Genomic DNA, 18754 nt, shown 5'->3' with positions numbered 1-18754 from the left:
TAGTCATATTAAATGAGCATATTGGGATAAATTATTCAAATAATATCAATTTTATTTTAGATCGATTAAGATGCAACTTACATGCTTATAGAAAAGATTTATTTAAATCAAGTATTTAAGCTTTTGATAAATAATGGTTATTTGAAATATACAGGTGAATTTCTTTATAAAATGATTATTTAGGATCTTCAACTTTTGCTCCAACATAGAAAATAAGAAAATACATAAAATACTTGGTCTATAAATCAGTTATTTGTTCACCTGATCTCTGGGTAAATCTCCATGGAGGCATAGAAAACAAATAGTTAAGACTATTGAAACTCACTCAAGTATCACTTGCAAAAGCTTTGGGGAAAAGTATTTGATGTGCTAGAGTGTTCTCTTTGCCCCTACAGGTAGATGTGCTGTCCTCATTAAATGTTCCCTTTCAGCTGAAGTGGTGAAGGAGGGGAGTCACTTTCGAGTAACTCTACCCAAATAGGCTATCAATGACATTGATGTGGCCAAGTTACTAAGTTTTCTCTCCTTTCTAATAATAGTAATTTGTTGTTGTTGTTTAGTCACTAAGTTGTGTCCGACTCTATTGTGACCCCGTGGACTGTAGCCTGCCAGACTTCTCTGTCCATGGGATTTACCAGGCAAGAATACTGGAGTGGGTTGCCATTTCCTTCACCAGGGGATCTTCCCTACCCAGGGACTGAACCCGCATCTCCTGCATTTACAGGCAGATTCTTTACCTCTGAGCCACCAGGAAAGCCCCTAAGGTAAAAACTTGCTAGCTGTATAACTTTTGAACATGAAGATTTAGTCAGCAGAGACCATATGAATTCTTTTAAATAATCCCATCAAACAAACCTTTGTGAACTTCTTGAAGAACATGCTTTCTGAATACTTTCAAAGTATACTAAAATGACTATCCATGCCTATAGAGTTTCCTAACATTTTTGACTGCATTTGCTGTTTTTGCTAAACTTTTGAGAAATACTTTACTTAATCCTTAGATCATCAGTTGTGGCAATGCAGTTTTCAAGACACTCAGCTGCCTCTGATTTTCCATCTGCATTTCATCTTTTGTTACATTCAAGCCAATCTTAACACCTTCCTTAGAGATGAGTGAATGGTTAGAATTTCTTTAAATAGGGTTTTTGTAAGAAATATTTACAGCCTTAAGGCACATAAATTTGGTTACTTCTTATAGCAAGTTCCAAAAATCAGGTTATATTTTCAATAAACAAAAATTGGTTGTTAGTAGTCCATTTTCTTTTGTATAAAGTATTTCAGATTTCTTTCTTTTTGAATCTTTTTTTCTTCTAGTTTTACTGAGATATAATTGACACACAGCACTGATACATTTAAGGTGTAGTATTAATACATATTGGTTTGACTTACATGCATATGAAAATTTATCATCTTATATAGCTATAAAAGAAAAAGAAAGCTTTTTCCCCCTGTGCTGAGAACTCTTAGGATGTACTCTCTTTAACGGTTTTTATATATAATGTACAGTAGTGTTAATTATCTTTGTCAGGTAGTACATTACAACCCTAATGCTTATTTGTCTTATAACTGGAAGTTTGAACCTTTTGACCACCTCCATCCAGTTTCCTTTCCCACTACTTTCTGACTCTGGTAAACACACATCTGATCTCTTTTTCTGTGATCCTAGGAAAAGTGATGAACAATACAAGCAAAGTCCCCGTTTACATGGCACTAACATGTTAGTGGAGTTAGATAGGAAACAAAATAGAATTGAAATGGGATATTCTATGTGGAATTTTTCTGTTGTCTTAGATTTTCAATTGAAATACAAACCTGAAAATTATAGACACTTTTCCATGCTGTAAACGATTTTGCTATGCTATTTATTACTCACTAAATGTATGTATATGAGGGCATCTCTAGCTGATATAACAAATTCCATAATTTCAGTGGTTTAACACAAGCAAAGTTTTTAATAATTTTGACAGTCTGGTGCTTTTGCTGCTGGTCAGTGTCTAGCATCCTCCATGTTGAGATCCCAAGAGTCAGAGTCAGGTTCCCCCCGTATGGCAAGTTGATCATCCTTTAGAGACTCAAAGATTTCTGTATAGGTGGAGAAAGAGAAAAGAGAGGAGGGAATTTCCACTAGTGGCATTGAAGTCACACGCATCACTTCCACTCACATACTATTGGAGTGAACCAGTCATACAGCTATGCCTGGGTACAAGAGGATCTAGGAAATGCAACCTCTGGTTGGACAGCCACTCCCAATGATATCTTTATACTATGAAGCACAGCACTTAATACTTTGCACTTTATACTCTCCAGCACAGAATTTTGCTGGAGAAATGATATTTCTGCCATGTCTAAGTAGATGAGAAATATTTAGCCTATAGCCCACATTCTAGACTTTGTATGCCATGGCCAGAACACAAAGGGAGTGGGAGTGTTTTCTTTAAGGAGTGGAAACTGACAGTTTAATGCCCATTGGATTTTGGTGAGTTCCTGTCCACAGATTGGACCATCTATAAAGGGAAAATGGCTAGAGTGAAAGCAGCTACATATTCACTGATACGTGCTAAGACCTTGTGCGTCTAAATGGATTTTCCTCTGTGGAAGGAGATTAGGCTTGGGCTGTTTTAAAAGATTCAAGGTATATTCTGCTAGAGTGAGAAGAACCCAAAAGAGTGTACATGGTGGTAATGTTAGAAAAAGTGAAAGAAAGGGACCTAGAAAGTCAACTGGAGAAGCGCAACCAGCATCAGTTACTTTGTTTTTTTACCTCTCATCCCATCTCTGTGCTGTGACCTGATGGAGTCATGTTAGGACAGTGATTACAAGAGGAGAGGAAGTCAGAGCAGGCGGTTGGAAAGAACACATCATGTGTACCTTTTTCTTCACAAGCAGTGTGAAAAATCACCAGAAAGCTCCAGGAGTAGGGACGAGGTGCCAGGTAGAGAAATCAGGAAAAATATTCACTGGATATGAGATGTAAGTGTTGATTGATTTTGTACTTCTTTACATATCTAACAATGAAACTCTCCAGCATTGGGGACCATCCTAAGATAACAACAAGGATCAGGAAAGGATGGGAGAGAGAAACTGTTTTCAGATTATGCTCCACTAAGTTTAGTTCATCAGGTGAACCCATTACCATGACAATAAATGAACAAGATGAATTTAGATGGACAAGATGAATTTAGATGGACAAGATGAATTTAGACAGTGATAATTCTCCAAACAAAAATACCCCAGGGTTTCATTGAGGATGGCATGAAGACTGAAGCAGTGCAACCAGGTAGAGAGATTAACAAATGTATAAGCCCTTGGGACAGAATGAGCTTGGTGGAAAGGGACCTACCAAGGAGGAGCTCAGGCACTCCAGGAACAGGAAAGAGGCTTATGAGGCTGGAGCTTGGACAGAAATGGTAAAGGGATGATTTGTGATTAGAAGCAATTTAAGAAATGTTGTTGGGAAATTTGTTGTTGTTCAGTAACTAAGTCGGGTCTGACTCTTTGCGACCCAACTGTAGCATGGCAGGCTTCCCTGTCCTTCACCATCTCCCAGAGTCTGCTCAAACCCAAGTCCACTGAGTCAGTGATGCCATCTAACCATCTCATCTCCTGTCACCCCTTTCTTCTCCTGCCCTCAGTCTTTCCCAGCATCAGGGTCTTTTCCAATAAGTTGACTCTTCACACCAGGTGGCCAAAGTATTAGAGCTTCATCTTCAGCATCAGTCTTTCCAATGAATATTCAGGTTTGTTTCCCTTTAGGATTGACTGGTTTGATCTCCTTGATGTTCAAGGGACTCTCAAGAGTCTTTTCCAGCACCACAATTTGAAAGCTTCAAGGCTTTAGTGTTCAACCTTCTTTATGGTCCAACTCTCACATCCGTACATGACTACTGGAAAAACCGTAGCTTTGACTAGACAGACTTTTGTCAGCAAAGTGATGTCTCTGCTTTTGAATACGCTGTCTAGGTTTATCATAGCTTTTCTTCTAAGGAGCAAGCGTCTTTGAATTTCATGGCTGCAGTCACCATCCACAGTGATTTTGAAGCCCAAGAAAATAAAATCTGCCACTGTTTCCACTTTTTCCTCATCTATTTGCCATGAAGTGATGGGCCACATGCCATGATCTTAGTTTTTTGAATGTTGAATTTTAAACCAGCCTTTTCACTCTCGTCTTTCACCTTCCAGATTAATGTTGACAGTATTTTGGCAGATGGATATTTAATAGAAATTATTTATATGATACCATGTATGAAATGTATCGTTTATGGCTCTTTATCTATTTAAACTTTGAAGAAAATAATATTCAAACCATAATGAAAATTAGGAAAGTTTTTTATAGTATTGTTAAATTTGACCTATTTTACCATACTTGGAGTACATAACAATTAATTGGAAACTTCCGTTGTCGTCGTCTTCTTTTTTTTTTTTTACTATAATGAGCTATCTTTTTCTATTGTGTTTGTTGCTGTTTTCAAGACAACAAGGAGTTTGGTTGTAGGGTTCTCCAGAGATTGCAGTGCTACTCAGTGCTGGTGGCTCTAAGCAATTGGTGATTGCTTTCTGCAAGGCTCCTCTGTGAAGGATTTTGAGGGGTATCCAGACCTACTGGATAAGAGTGAAATGGTCAAGTGGTGATACTTGCCATGAATGTGTGAAGGGAGAACTGTGACAGAGGTGCCACTTAATTGCTCAGTTGGTAAAGAATCTGCCCACAATGCAGGAGACCCCAGTTCAATTCCTGGGTTGGGAAGATCCCCTGGAGAATGGATAGGGTACCCACTCCAATTCTTGGGCTTCCATTGTGGCTCAGCTGGTAAAGAATCTGCCTACAATGCTGGAGACCCAGGTTCTATCCCTGAGTTGGGAAGATCCCCTGGAGAAGGGAAAGGCTACCCATTCCATTATTCTGACCTGGAGAATTCCATGGACTGATAGTCCATAGGATCACAAAAAGTTGGACACAACTAAGCGACTTTCATTTCACATTTCCTAAGAAGTTTGACCAGCTGTGTAGAATGTCATAACAGATTTCTAACACAAAGTTTCTGTTATATGGCTTGCAATTCAGAGAGACAACAGTAGATTTATTTATTTTTTTTAAATATAAATTTAGGTTGGATGCATGAGACAACAGTAGATTTAAACTGATTTTGCTTTATTTTGTGTTCATAGTTTACATGTGATAAGACATAAAGCAATCACACATCCCAGTACTATGTTTTCCTCTTTAGACTGGAGTTTTTCAATGTACAGGTCTTGAAACGTGACTCAGTTTAAATGAGCATTATTATTATTGTTATTTTAAATAGAGATGACTAGGATAGGATGGGATAAAGTAGGATAGGAAAGAATATATCATAGAAGTCACAAGTGGTAAGAGTAGGGACTGTTTTGTGAAACTTTTTTTTCCCAGTGGCATGTGTATATGAGCCAATAATAATATAAAATGGAGTTAGATCTTAGCGTTTTTACTTCTTTGAAGAAGCTGTATCATTATCTTACAGTGACACTTTCTCTGAAAAATATCCGAATGATAGACCAGGATAAATATCCAGTCCAAAATGCCTTATTTCAATTTTCTGTCTAAAGACCTAAGCAGAGTGTCTAGGCTGTTATATGGTGGTTGGGATTTGTTATCATGACATATTACTTTGGGTTAGTTGTTGATTTGTTTGACCCTCAGAACTTTCTAGGAGGCTGTGTTTTGTAACAGTCTTACAAGTATGTCAGGTTGCCTCAGTTCAGTTCAGTTCAGTTCAGTCGCTCAGTCGTGTCTGACTTTGCAACCCCATGAATCGCAGCACGCCAGGCCTCCCTGTCCATCACCAACTCCCGGAGTTTACTCAAACTCACGACCATCGAGTCGGTGATGCCATCCAGCCATCTCATCCTCTGTCGTCCCCTTCTCCTCCTGCCCCCAATCCCTCCCAGCATCACAGTCTTTTCCAATGAGTCAACTCTTCGCATGAGGTGGCCAAAGTATTGGAGTTTCAGCTTTAGCATCATTCCTTCCAAAGAACACCCAGGACTAATCTCCTTCAGAATGGACTGGTTGGATCTCCCTGCAGTCCAAGGGACTCTCAAGAGTCTTCTCCAGCACCACAGTTCAAAAGCATTAATTCTTCGGTGGTCAGCTTTCTTCACAGTCCAACTCTCACATCCATGCATGACCACTGGAAAAACCATAGCCTTGACTAGATGGACCTTTGTTGGCAAAGTAATGTCTCTGCTTTTGAATATGCTATCTAGGTTGGTCATAACTTTCCTTCCAAGGAGTAAGCATCTTTTTTTAATTTCATGGCTGCAATCACCATGTGCAGCGATTTTAGAGCCCCCCAAAATAAAGTCTGACACTGTTTCTACTGTTTCCCCATCTATTTCCCATGAAGTGATGGGACCAGATGCCATGATCTTCGTTTTCTGAATGTTGAGCTTTAAGCCAACCTTTTCACTCTTCTCTTTCACTTTCATCAAGAGGCTTTTTAGTTCCTCTTCACTTTCTGCCATAAGGGTGGTGTCATCTGCATATCTGAGGTTATTGGTATTTCTCCCAGCAAGTCAGATTGCCTAGGAAATAGTATAATTTGTGACATAATGCCATTGTTGAGTTTTTTGCATGTTATACTTTATTTCTTCCTTGTTTATAATTATGAGCATGGATATTTTACTGTAGGAGTTTAATGGCCATTTATTTTAGAAATCCATGATTCTAATATCTCCAGAAACTATTGTAGATGACCATTTTCCATTGCATTTATGATTAAGTCTGATTTGTAGTAAATGATATCTACTCTCATCTAGTGATTATAAACTTATATATATATATATATATATCCTTGATTTGCATCTTTTCTTGACAGGTTATGTTTACCACACTAAATGCTATTTCTATTCCCCTAAAATATAATATTTATCCACTCATTTATTTATACAGAGGTAATCAAGCAAATGCTGTTGCATGGACAAAGCAGTAATGTCTATCTTGAAGATACGTTGTGTGAATAACTCTCTCCCCATCACCATCTGTCCCCACCAGGTCCTATAATATGATTTGATAAATTTCAAAATAGCTCCATGTCCAAAAGAACAGCCATTATCGAGTTCTAAATTATGTCTAAAATGTCCAACAGTCTCCATTTAATTAGGTTAAATCATTATAGACATTTGGCTTTTTGTTAACATTGAGATATGCCCTGCCTGTTTAATCACCTTTGACACATTTGCTTCAATTAATGGCTTTTACTGTAGTGGAGATCACAGCTGTAATGGGGTAAGATAAAAGTCATTACATAGAGAGCAGACTTGTGGTTGCCAAGTTGGAGGGAGGGAAGACTTGGCAACTGGGGTTAGCAGGTACAAACTATTATATATAGGATGGATAAACAATGAAGTCCTACTGTATAGCACAGGGAACTATATTCAATATCTTGTGTTAAACTATATGGAAAAGAATATGAAGAAGAATATATGTATAACTGACTCACTTTGCCATATAGCAAAAATTAACACAGCATTGTAAATCAACTACGCTTAAATAAAATTTTTAGACAAAGATATGTCATTAGCCAAAATGGATCAGAATGAGAATCAGGAAATGTCTTGGAATGTAAAGTGTGCCTGGAAGGCACACTTGGGAGCCAGAACCAGAAAAACTAGATAAAAGGAAGGGATCTAAATGGGAAGGTAGTCATGTCATCAGCATAATTTGACTTTTTTAGCCCCATCCCAGATCTACTGAATCAGGATCTTTAAGGAAGAGGGCCAGTAATCCATATTTCAGCAACGTCTACAGATGATTCTTATGCATGCTAAAGCCTGGTACCACAGCTAGAGGAAACATTGACATACAGACTTCATAATAATAATTGTACTGATGAAAAATATACTTTAAATATATATAATTTTGAAGTTTCCTGAGTGTTTAGCTAGGTGGATCTCTTTGACTATTTGTTTTTGAAAACAATAATTTTTTAATTTACCAAGGCTAAGCAAAGAAAATACATAAGAGGTTAAAAGAGAGTGAGGTACATTCATTAGTGGACTAAGGAGAAAAAAATAAAACAATGGCCTAATGTATAAAAATTTCTTGGTTTTCCATAGGACAAAGACTCTATGCTGAAGGTTAGAGCTAATTATATATTTCTTTTGTAATTCTAGGAGAGTTTTTGTATTGAAGTACCTCTCTTTAATCCAAAAGAGAAAATTATTCACTTTGATGTGCTATTCTCAAGTGCTGCCTTTAGTGGACTTGATGAACTTGAACTATTTCCACTAGAGTCTGTCAGCTATATCATACAGTATTCTCCAGCACGTGCAGGCTTTATAGAAGAAAGGTATGGTTTGAATGTGGCATTATACTTATTGTTTATCCCTTGAAATTAACCTTTCAAATTATTTATTTGCATAGTATAATCATTCAGATTACACTTGTTCATAGTTTTAATTTTGTTTAATATCATTCATTGGTAAAATATACTAATTTAGAGTGACCATTGTTTTCTTTAGTGCAAAGATATTATTTATTGGAATATCAAGTTTAATAATGCCTAAATTGCTCCCTGTATACTCTCTTTCAACTCACTTTTTGTTAACCATATTTTTCTAGGTATAAAAATTGAGCCAAATGAACATGATTCCATAAGGACTAGGGGTTAAACTTTCAGTATTCTTAATAAAAATTTATTTATATCTTATATTCTCGATTAAATGCAAATCACAAACATACACATATTAACACTGCAATGGCAAGTGTTCTTATGGCATAATTATGAGAAACTTTCTTTGCACTGTTTTCACACACACAGAAACACATAGCCTCTATACTCATAATTAACTCACCTTATGATAAAATTTCTTTGTTTCAACAGTAACTTCCAACTGTTACAGTTTTAAAGATTGTACTTAACTTATTATTGGTGTGTACAATGCATTCCATTACTAGGTCTTTGCTAGTTTATATACTCTTTCAGAGTTAGAATAATTCTTATTTTAATGAATGATGAAGAAATAAATATATTTGTAAAATTGTAAAGGATGAACATTTTATAATATAAAGCATGTAAATTAAGGTCATAATGTATATAGAAGACTCTATTTTGCTAGATTATCATTAGAAATGTGGGCCCATCTCCTCTCCCCAGTGTGACTATAGAGGCTTTGTGAGCACAGACTGAATCTTGGAGTTAGTCAGCTAAACTGTCATTTAAAAGGCATACTTTGGTCTGATACTTACTGCCTGCTCTCTCTGTTATCATTGCTAGAGCATATACTTTACATACATACACATCTAAAATTCCCAGAGTAACCATAAGAGATAGGAATGAATGTTCTCATTTTATAAATGGTGAAATTGAAGTTCAGCAAGTTAGGTGACTTGTTTAAGGCTGTACAGATAAAAGATGATAGAGCTGGAATACCGGCCCAGTTTTATTTTTAGACTGTCACATGCTCTTTGTGTCCCCAAAGGAGAGCATATGCTGATGATAAAGGCAGCTTTCCAGAGCTGCATGTCACTTGATAGTCTTCATGTGAAAATCAACTACATCTGATTTAATCACAGTTCAAACACAGGACTCTACTTGTTCTAGCTACTGTAAGATAATCGAATCACCTATGTTTAAGCATTTTACATTGATTCAACAGGCATTTATTAGACAGATATTCATGATAATACTTCTTGAATAAGAAGTGATTTTCTCACCAAAAATGAAAAAAAAAATCTAAAACAAGAGTAGAATGTGTCACAGAATGATTGTCAAATGTTATATTTGGAACCACCTATTTGTGATTTATTTTCTCTGCCAAATTTATTTTGCATACAAACTAGATCTGCTGACAAGATTTTTTTATTTTTCTTTCCACCAGCATTGTTTTTCAGCCTGATTTGGGTCTAGAGTTTTGGTATTCACTGAAAATAACTACCGACATTCCAGAACCAACCATAATGAAAGAAATATATTGTGACCTTGGAAAGTAAGTTCTTTTTAATAGATATTGTTATACTGCAGTTACTTTTTTTAAAATAGGACAAACATATATTTTGTTTTAGTAATTGTTTTTCTTCTCTAGGGAAGTTTGCTACTTAAACTATCCTGTGGAAAACTTGTGTGAAAAGAAAAACATGTCAGGACTTAGGAAGGATACGCTTTTGTTCAAAGTGATTATTGCAAGGGAGGAAAAGGAACTGTTAAAATAGTTGTCAGGGGACTATTGCAATTCAGAGAATACTTCCCTCTCAGAAATCTACAAGCTACTCAGTATCAAACAGAACAAGCTTTTTTCTTTTACAGGCTAAAGGAGGAACAAGCAAAGATAACGAGAATCTTTGGAGGGAAAGCTAGACAAGGAAGGGGAAATGACTGGTAGGGACTGATGGTAAAAAGCATTTTTCTGTGGTCAGTTAATTCCCAGGAGAATCTCAGAAGGGAGACAGATTCCACTTTTTTGGTGCTTGCTCAGACTTGGAGACAAGCAGAGTTCAGTGGCCTATCGAAAAGATAGAAGGCTGACTCGAGTTTTGCTCAAGGCAAAGTAAGAGGGTAAACAATGGGCAACTGAGAATACTCGATCATTTGGTTAATACCATACGCTCTAGAAATATGACCATTTATATTTAGGGGACTGAGTTCCTATTACATGTCTGACGTCAAGTTTAGTGCTGATACATAAGGGTAGTTCAGTTCAGTTCAGTCTCTCAGTCATGTCTGACTCTTTGTGACCCCATGAATCGCAGCACTCCAGGCCTCCCTGTCCCATCACCAACTCCTGGAGTTCACTCAAACTCATGTGCATTGAGTCGGTAATGCCATCCAGCCATCTCATCCTCTGTCGTCCCCTTCTCCTCCTGCCCCTAATCCCTCCCAGCATCAGTCTTTTCCAATGAGTCAACTCTTCGCATGAGGTGGCCAAAGTATTGGAGTTTCAGCTTCAGCATCAGTCCTTCCAATGAACACCCAGAACTGGTCTCCTTTAGGATGGACTGGTTGGATCTCCTTGCAGTCCAAGGGACTCTCAAGAGTCTTCTCCAGCACCACAGTTCAAAAGCATCAATTCTTTGGCACTCAGCTTTCTTCATAGTCCAACTCTCACATCCATACATGACCACTGGAAAAACCATAGCCTTGACTAGACAGACTTTTGTTGGCAAAGTAATATTTCTGCTTTTTAACGTGCTATCTAGGTCAGTCATAACTTTCCTTCCAAGGAGTAAGCGTCTTTTAATTTCATGGCTGCAGTCACCATCTGCAGTGATTTTGGAGCTCCCCAAAATAAAGTCTGGCACTGTTTCCACTGTTTCCCCATCTATTTCCTATGAAGTGATGGGACCAGATACCATGATCTTAGTTTTCAAGTCACAATTACTGCTTTTAAAGAGTGTGTGTACCTGTGGGCAAATCAGTACCTTCTAGTTAATGTCTCTCTGTAAGCACACCAAAATTCTCTCAATGCCATATGTTGAGCCAAAACATCACTGCAAGTGACTTATTAAGGAGGTGTGTTCCCAGTAAGAAATATTAGTAAGAGGATGGGGGAAACAGAATAAGCAAAGGGAAAAAGCTAAGCAAGGCAGTGATTACAGGTGAAATCCCAGACACTGTCTGATCCTTTGGAGAGCTTTGGAGCATAAATTACATCTCAGAATTTGGGTGTTAGAATTTGATCTTTTAGAGGGATGCACTTCAATCCATAATAGTCATTGAGTGTGTGAAATTATCATTGAACATTTTAAGAACAAGTTCACTAGCTTTGTTTTTCCTTCCAGGGTTGCCACTGAGATGATTTCTTTAGATAATCCTACACATGAAACCTTAGAGTTGCATGCAACAAACATTAATACTGAAAATTTTGTCCTGGAGATTAAGAGATTACCAGTAAGTATATTCAGAAAGCTGAGTAATCTACCACTACTAGAACATTTTGCAGTTCTGATTTTGGCATACCATGGGGCATTAACAATTGAATTTCAGATGCTGTTTTTTTAATATAACATTGGTGATATATACATATATATCTCACCAATTTTAATTTATCAAGAAAATCAGTATCATGTTCATATAAATTTTTGAAATTATAATGTATAGGCTAGATTCATGCTCATTTTCACTGATCTCTAAATAAATTGGTTGTGCTTTATTTCTGACCATTTTGGTAACCAGTTTTTTCGATAGTTACCTAGTAATATGACTTTCTTTTCCCTTGATTTTAATTAGAGTGCTCTTTTTTTTTTCCTCTCTTTTTTCTTTTTAAAGAACCTTGATTTTTTGGAGAAGGTTAGGTCCACAGCAAAATCAGACAGAAGGTACAGAGATTTCCCATACACATCCTGCCTCCACTCATGGCACTCATGCACAGTCTCCCCAGCTATTAGGGTCCCCACCAGAATTGTGCATTTTACTGATATGATTTTGACTATGATTAGTCTATATAAATCCTAGGGGGTGCAGTTCTTTTTAGCTTTTCCTTAGTTCCTACCCACCGCTCCCTCCCCACAGACAGTACTGACAGCTTTGCTTCCCTCTCCTTTCTCTGCCTCATTTTCTCATCCTTAGTTCCTGATAAGACCCTGGAGCCATTCATTGGGTCTCCATCCCTCTGTCTTCCCCCAAGTAACAAAACGAGAGCTGAAGAATCAGCATCCCTGTCTGTATTTCCAAAGCATACCATACCAAATATATATAGTGAAAGACAAAACCATGCTTTCAAGTAAATTTCAAAATGATAGTTGCAATAGATTACTTTCTTCAGGGGACCATACAGTAAATGAGGAAGCCCTATTAAGTAGATATGGTATTTAGATAAAGAATTTTATTGTTTGCTGTTTGACAATTATTTAACAAATCTACAATTGTGATTTCTTTGTTTATACTTTAATACTTGTCTCTTGTTACTCACTGGTTGCCAGCTAATATCACAATATGAAATTAGTTCTTAATTGCCATGGTGTGTCAAATCAGATATTGCTAAGTATTACATTACTAAAACTGGTATATATGGTGTAATCTTAGGGAAATTATTTTAAAATGTATGTGTGTGTTTGTATTGCTTAACACCATATTGTCCATAAATTAAACTGAATATGATGGTCAGGCTATAGTTTACATAGAACTGAAAACACTCATTAGACAGTGTTGTATTCATATCCTTTGTATAACTACTTTTACAGAGAGTGTAAACTGTGTTTGAAGGGAAAACAAATGTGTTATATTACAGATACCCCCTTACACTGCATAATGGAAAAGATCGTCTCAACTTTAACATGTCCAACTATGGCTTTTTAGTCCATTCATTCTTTCATACATTTATCAAATATTATTGAGCACTGAATATGCAATTAATCTTAATATTAGGAAATAACTCAAAAATAAATCTACAGATGATTAAAGTATTATATGTTATAGAATCAATAGCACAGATTAATGGTAATGATAATAAATAGAAAGTATATTATATATCTGTATGAGTGAGTGAGTGAGTGAAGTCGCTCAGTTGTGTCCGACTCTTTGCAACCCCATGGACTGTAGCCTACAAGGCTCCTCTGTCCATGGGGTTTTCCAGGCAATAGTACTGGAGTGGATTGCCATTTCCTTCTCCAGGGGATCTTCCCAACCTGGGGATTGAACCCGGGTCTCCCGCATTGTAGACAGATGCTTTACCATCTGAGCCACCAGGGAAGTCCTTATAATATATATATATAACTTTATATACATATATAGATATATATGTATGATTTTATTCCTGTTATTGTTGTATAATATTCATGTTTACATAGGTGAGGATTTTTAAATATTGATGATTATCCATAAATGCTTCAATATTTAAACAGATTGTCAAGTGAAACGATTATATTAAAAACTTACTTTCCTCCATCTATATATTATGAAAAATATTAAAAAGATGCAGAAGTAGAATAATACAGTGCACAGACTTACACCTTTTATCTTAGTTTTTATTTTAACAATTTAATTTTTCCCTCTCTTTTCTCTCTTACATTTCTTGCTATTCAATTTAAAAGTAAATTGTAGATACTATTTTAACAGTAAATACTTCAGATTATATTTCTTAAGAGCATTTTAGTCTCCATCATCTAGTATCTGGTCCAAATTTCATTTTACCTAACTGTTGGAAGAATATCTTTCCCTCTTGAACTAGAATCTAGTGTAAACTCAAAGATTGGAATTGGTTCTCCTAGTGACACTTGTAATAAAATGTTTTTGCTTGTAATGAAATGTTTTTAAGTGTCAGAAAGCTGCTATATTTAGCATACTATGTATATATGTATCCCATTACACTAAACAAGTATGTTTGCTACAGTTAAATTCCATCCAGCAGTGTTTATCTTTTCCTTGAAACCAGGGGAGATGAATTTTTCAATAAATTTTCTGTGGAAATAAAGGAATTGAGTTATTGGTTTGTTGTATACACAACCTCAATTTTCACCACTTGCCTCTGACATATACAAATGGAATTTGAAGCCAGAGAGGTCAAAGTATTTAAACTACATGATTAGTAAGTGGTAGAACTAGAGTTTAAAATCTCAATTAATATAGTATTATATACTTTTACAATGAAATTGATGATTTCTTTTATGTATATATAGGGAGGAGGGAGAGAAATCCTTTTGTCACATTTGCTAAATTGAAAGAACATGTAAAATGCAACTTTTCTAATTTTTTTTACTCAATTTGATTCTGAAGTTAAACTCCTTAAATGTGCATTAACTGATAGCATCAACACATTTGAAATATCAGAGGAAGATCCAGCCCAAAATTTTAAAAAAATTGTTGTAGATAAACCACACATATATATAATAAGGAAGTAATTAGCTCTGTTAATTCATGCAGCCATGAAATTAAAAGATGCTTGCTCCTTGGAAGGAGAGCTATGACAAATCAGAAGAGTGAAAGTGAAAGTCACTCAGTCATGTTCGACTCTTTGCAACCCCATGGAATTCTCCAGAATTCTCCAGGCCAGCATTTGAAGCAAATCCAGAATACTGGAGTGGGTAGCTGTTCCCTTCTCCAGGGGATCTTCCCAACCCAGGAATCAAACCGAGGTCTCCCTCATTGCAGGCAGATTCTTTACCAGCTGAGCCACAGGGAAGACCAAGAATACTGGAATGAATAGCCTATCCCTTCTCCCCCAGATCTTCCCTACCTAGGAATCGAACCAGGGTTTCCTGCATTGCAGGCAGATTCTTTACCAACTGAGCTACCAGGGTAGCCCTTAATAGTGTATTAAAACACAAAGACATCACTTTTCTGACAAAGGTCTGTCTAGTCAATGCCGTGGTTTTTCCAGTAGTCATGTGTGGATGTGAGAGTTGGCCCATAAAGAAGGCTGAGCGCCAAAGAATTGATGTTTTTGAATTATTATGCTGGAGAAGACTCTTGAGACAGTAAGGAGATCAAACCAGTCCATCCTAAAGGAAATCAACCCTGAATATTCATTGGAAGGACTGATGCTGAATCTGCAGTACTTTGGCCACTTGATGTGAAGAGCCGACTCATTGGAAAAGACCCTGATGCTGGGCAAAAGACCCTGATGATGCTGGGCAAAAGACCCTGATTGAGGGCAAAAGGAGAAGAGGGTGGCAGAGAATGAGATGGTTAGATAGCAGCACCAACTCAGTGTGCATGAATTTGAGCAAACTCTGGGAGAAGTGAAGGACAGGGAAGTCTGGCATGCTGCAGTTCATGCAGTCGCAAAGAATCCGACATGACTTAACAACTGAACGACAGCAACAAATTAACTCTGTTCTAAAAGTAAGTTTGTATGTTTGTTGATGGTTATTCTCAGAGTTTATTGAACAGTAAATGCTATATCCTATGAGGATTGAAAGACATTGATAACCTGCATGTTTCCTTTTTCAAAAGTTATCTGGCAAACTATATTAGTGAAAAAATAATTTACTTACTTTTCAAACATATAACATTCATTCAGCCATTCTATAAGTGTTGATAGTAAATGTTTGTTACATTATTCACAGTGTAGTTTTTTGATTACTTAAGATCTTCAAGTCCTCATTCTCTTATGATAGAATTTTTAGCTTCTTTTACAATCTCTGAAGCAGTAACTCATAGTAATCCAATTCAGACTCAAGTTATTCCAGTAGATCACACCTTGAGGGTCTATGTGATTGGACAAAGAAGATACTTCATTGTGCACTAAAAAAGAATATCTTACCTCTGTATTTAGACTGAGTTCATTTCTTTTGACCTCGCCAAGGCTACAAGTTAGATTCCCAGTGGTTCGACATGGTTCTTGAAATGGACAATAAGCTATGGGTTCTTAAATAAAATGCACATTTCCATTATTGGGGATTCCAACTCAGCTTAAAAGCTTAATCCTGATTTCCTTTTACAGATCAATGTAGTCATTGTCTTGGGGAAGAACATGGTGTATGCATTACTGAACACTGTTTAGTATCTTGGGCTGTTTTACTAATATTTGCCAAGCAACCATGCTGAAAATGGTTAATGTGTACAAGGCAACATGTTAATCACGCAAGCATCTACCTGGCATATATCTAGCACACAAAGATGCCAACTCAAGCAAAAGTATTGATTTTTGTTTCCCTTCTTGTTTCTTAATTCACACAGCTGATCATACCTCCTAACTCAGCCAGAGACATACCTATTCACTTTCGTCCTTCTGCTCTTGGAAGAGCTAGTCATCAGACTTCTGTCATCTTTCACTGTGCTCAGGTATGGTAGAGTATTCTTAGACCAAGACAGGTTAATTAAATTTTAAAGTTAATAAATATGTAAATCTAATTTATCCATTTGACATCTTTGCAAGCAAAACAACTTTACTGTAAATTATTATTTAAATGAACTTTTGAAAATATAGTATACATTATGTATGCACAGGCATTTAAAAAGAAGGTATCTTTAAATTCTTAGATCACTTGAATGAAAGAGAATATAAAGCCAGATTTAAAATGTAGGTACTTTAATGTAAATGCCAAATTGCTAGCATTTATGTTAATTTTCTGACTTGGATTTTATTACTCAAGTTTTCATGAACTTAAATATAAAATTGTATGAAATCTAATCTTGCAAGTAGTATGTTTTTTCCCACTCTATTTTCATCTGAATAATAATAATTTTTAAAAACAGTAGTTTACTTTTTAACCATTTCTAAACTTGTTGCATACCATTCTAAGAATTATTTCAATTTATTGTCACCAGAGTCCTTATGGTAAAAATATGGTCAACCCCATTTTATGGATCAGTAGATGGTTGAACCTAGGACTCCTTGCTTCAGCCCATCTTCATAACTATTTTTATAACTACAGACTCACTGCCAAGTCATAACTGTTACTGCCAGTAAGAATTTTACATTATTTGTATGTTTATTATTATTTTTTACTTCTTCAAGTGTTGATGGGGGAGTAAAGTAAGTGGAAGGGTTTGCTTTATATCCAAGGAGCTTAGAAAATCCTGTAATCTGGGAGGGAGTGAAATCAGATATAATACAGAGGTCCCCATGTCAATGAAAGGCTAGTATGTAACTCAAAAGAAAGTGAAAGGGAAAGTCACTCAGTCATGTCCTACTCTTTGTGACCCCATGGACTCCATTTCAGTCCATGGAATTCTCCAGGCCAGAATACTGGAGTGGGTAGCCTTTCCCTTCTCCAGGGAATCTTCCCAACCCAGGGAAATCCATGTCTCCCATATTACAGGTGAATTCTTTACCAGCTGAGCCACAAGGGAAGCCCAAGGGCCTTCTTTTCCCCAAAAAATGTGTAATTTAGAAAAAAAGTTTTTGAGGCTATTAAATTGTTTATATGATTACTGACTACTACATGACCTGAAGCAATACAATGGATTATCCTTGACTCTCAAATACATATATATATACATGTATATATATATATATATTCATATATTTTTTTTTCTGGGCACCATACGGGATCTTAGTTACCCAACCAGGGATCAAACCCATGCCCTCTGCATTGGGAGCATGGAGTCTTAACTACTGGACTGCCAGGGAAGTCCCGTTGAGTCAAAAATATTAAAGAAAATAAACAGTAATCCTTCTTATACAGAATGGAAGGTGTAGTAGAGATATTTTCTTTCACAAAAATAATTTTAGCATGGCATATCTTTTAGCTCATTGCTTCATAGCAGCATCAGCCCTTTCATCTTCATTCTTGGAGATAACTTAGTTGCTTGCATTTCTGGTGGAACTTATATCTACTCAAGGTAGTCTGGCACATCAGCAGGGAAATGATGAGTTATTCATCTTGATAGCTTTAGAAAATCCTAGCCTAGAGGTCAAACTCACAATTCTTTATCAGACAGAAAAGAACTCAAACAAGTAAGTAATCAACTCAAATCTTTTTGTCAATCACTTTAACACAGGGCCTTGCTTTCAGTTATTCTCAGCCTCTCCTTCCAAGCTGTAGCAAATCTCCAAGGTTTCATCTCTGGTTAGACTTAAATCTAACTTACTGATTTTAAAAGACCCTGATGCTGGGAGAGATTGAAGGTGGAAGGAGAAGGGGATGACAGAGGATGACATGGTTGGATGGCATCACTGACTCAATGGACATGAGTTTGAGTAATCCCAAACTTGTTGATGATGTACAAGGAGGCCTGGCGTGCTGCAGTCCATGGGGTTGCAAAGAGTCTGACACGACTGAGCGACTGAACTGAACTGAGACTTAAATCAATGTCATCCTTTTACCTAAAGTCCAGACCACATCAACCTTTTCAATGTATTACCCTAACCCTTGTGGTTTTTCCTGCCTTTTCTT

The 18754-nt window shown here is 36.6% G+C and overlaps 1 protein-coding gene across 1 annotated transcript in view; it reads left to right on the top strand.

Moving 5' to 3' along the window:
- Positions 1-18754, top strand: part of CFAP47 (cilia and flagella associated protein 47) — a 507416-nt gene that overhangs the window by 374492 nt on the left and 114170 nt on the right. The window contains exons 52-55 of the mRNA XM_040265344.1: positions 8152-8327; positions 9859-9966; positions 11756-11864; positions 16593-16697. Of these exons, the coding sequence (XP_040121278.1) occupies positions 8152-8327; positions 9859-9966; positions 11756-11864; positions 16593-16697 (498 nt within the window). The remainder of the gene's footprint in view (positions 1-8151; positions 8328-9858; positions 9967-11755; positions 11865-16592; positions 16698-18754) is intronic.

This window comes from Oryx dammah, unplaced genomic scaffold (assembly GCF_014754425.2).
Source record: "Oryx dammah isolate SB20612 unplaced genomic scaffold, SCBI_Odam_1.1 HiC_scaffold_23, whole genome shotgun sequence".
NCBI lineage: Eukaryota > Metazoa > Chordata > Mammalia > Artiodactyla > Bovidae > Oryx > Oryx dammah.
This window is presented reverse-complemented; position numbering and strand designations above follow the sequence as displayed.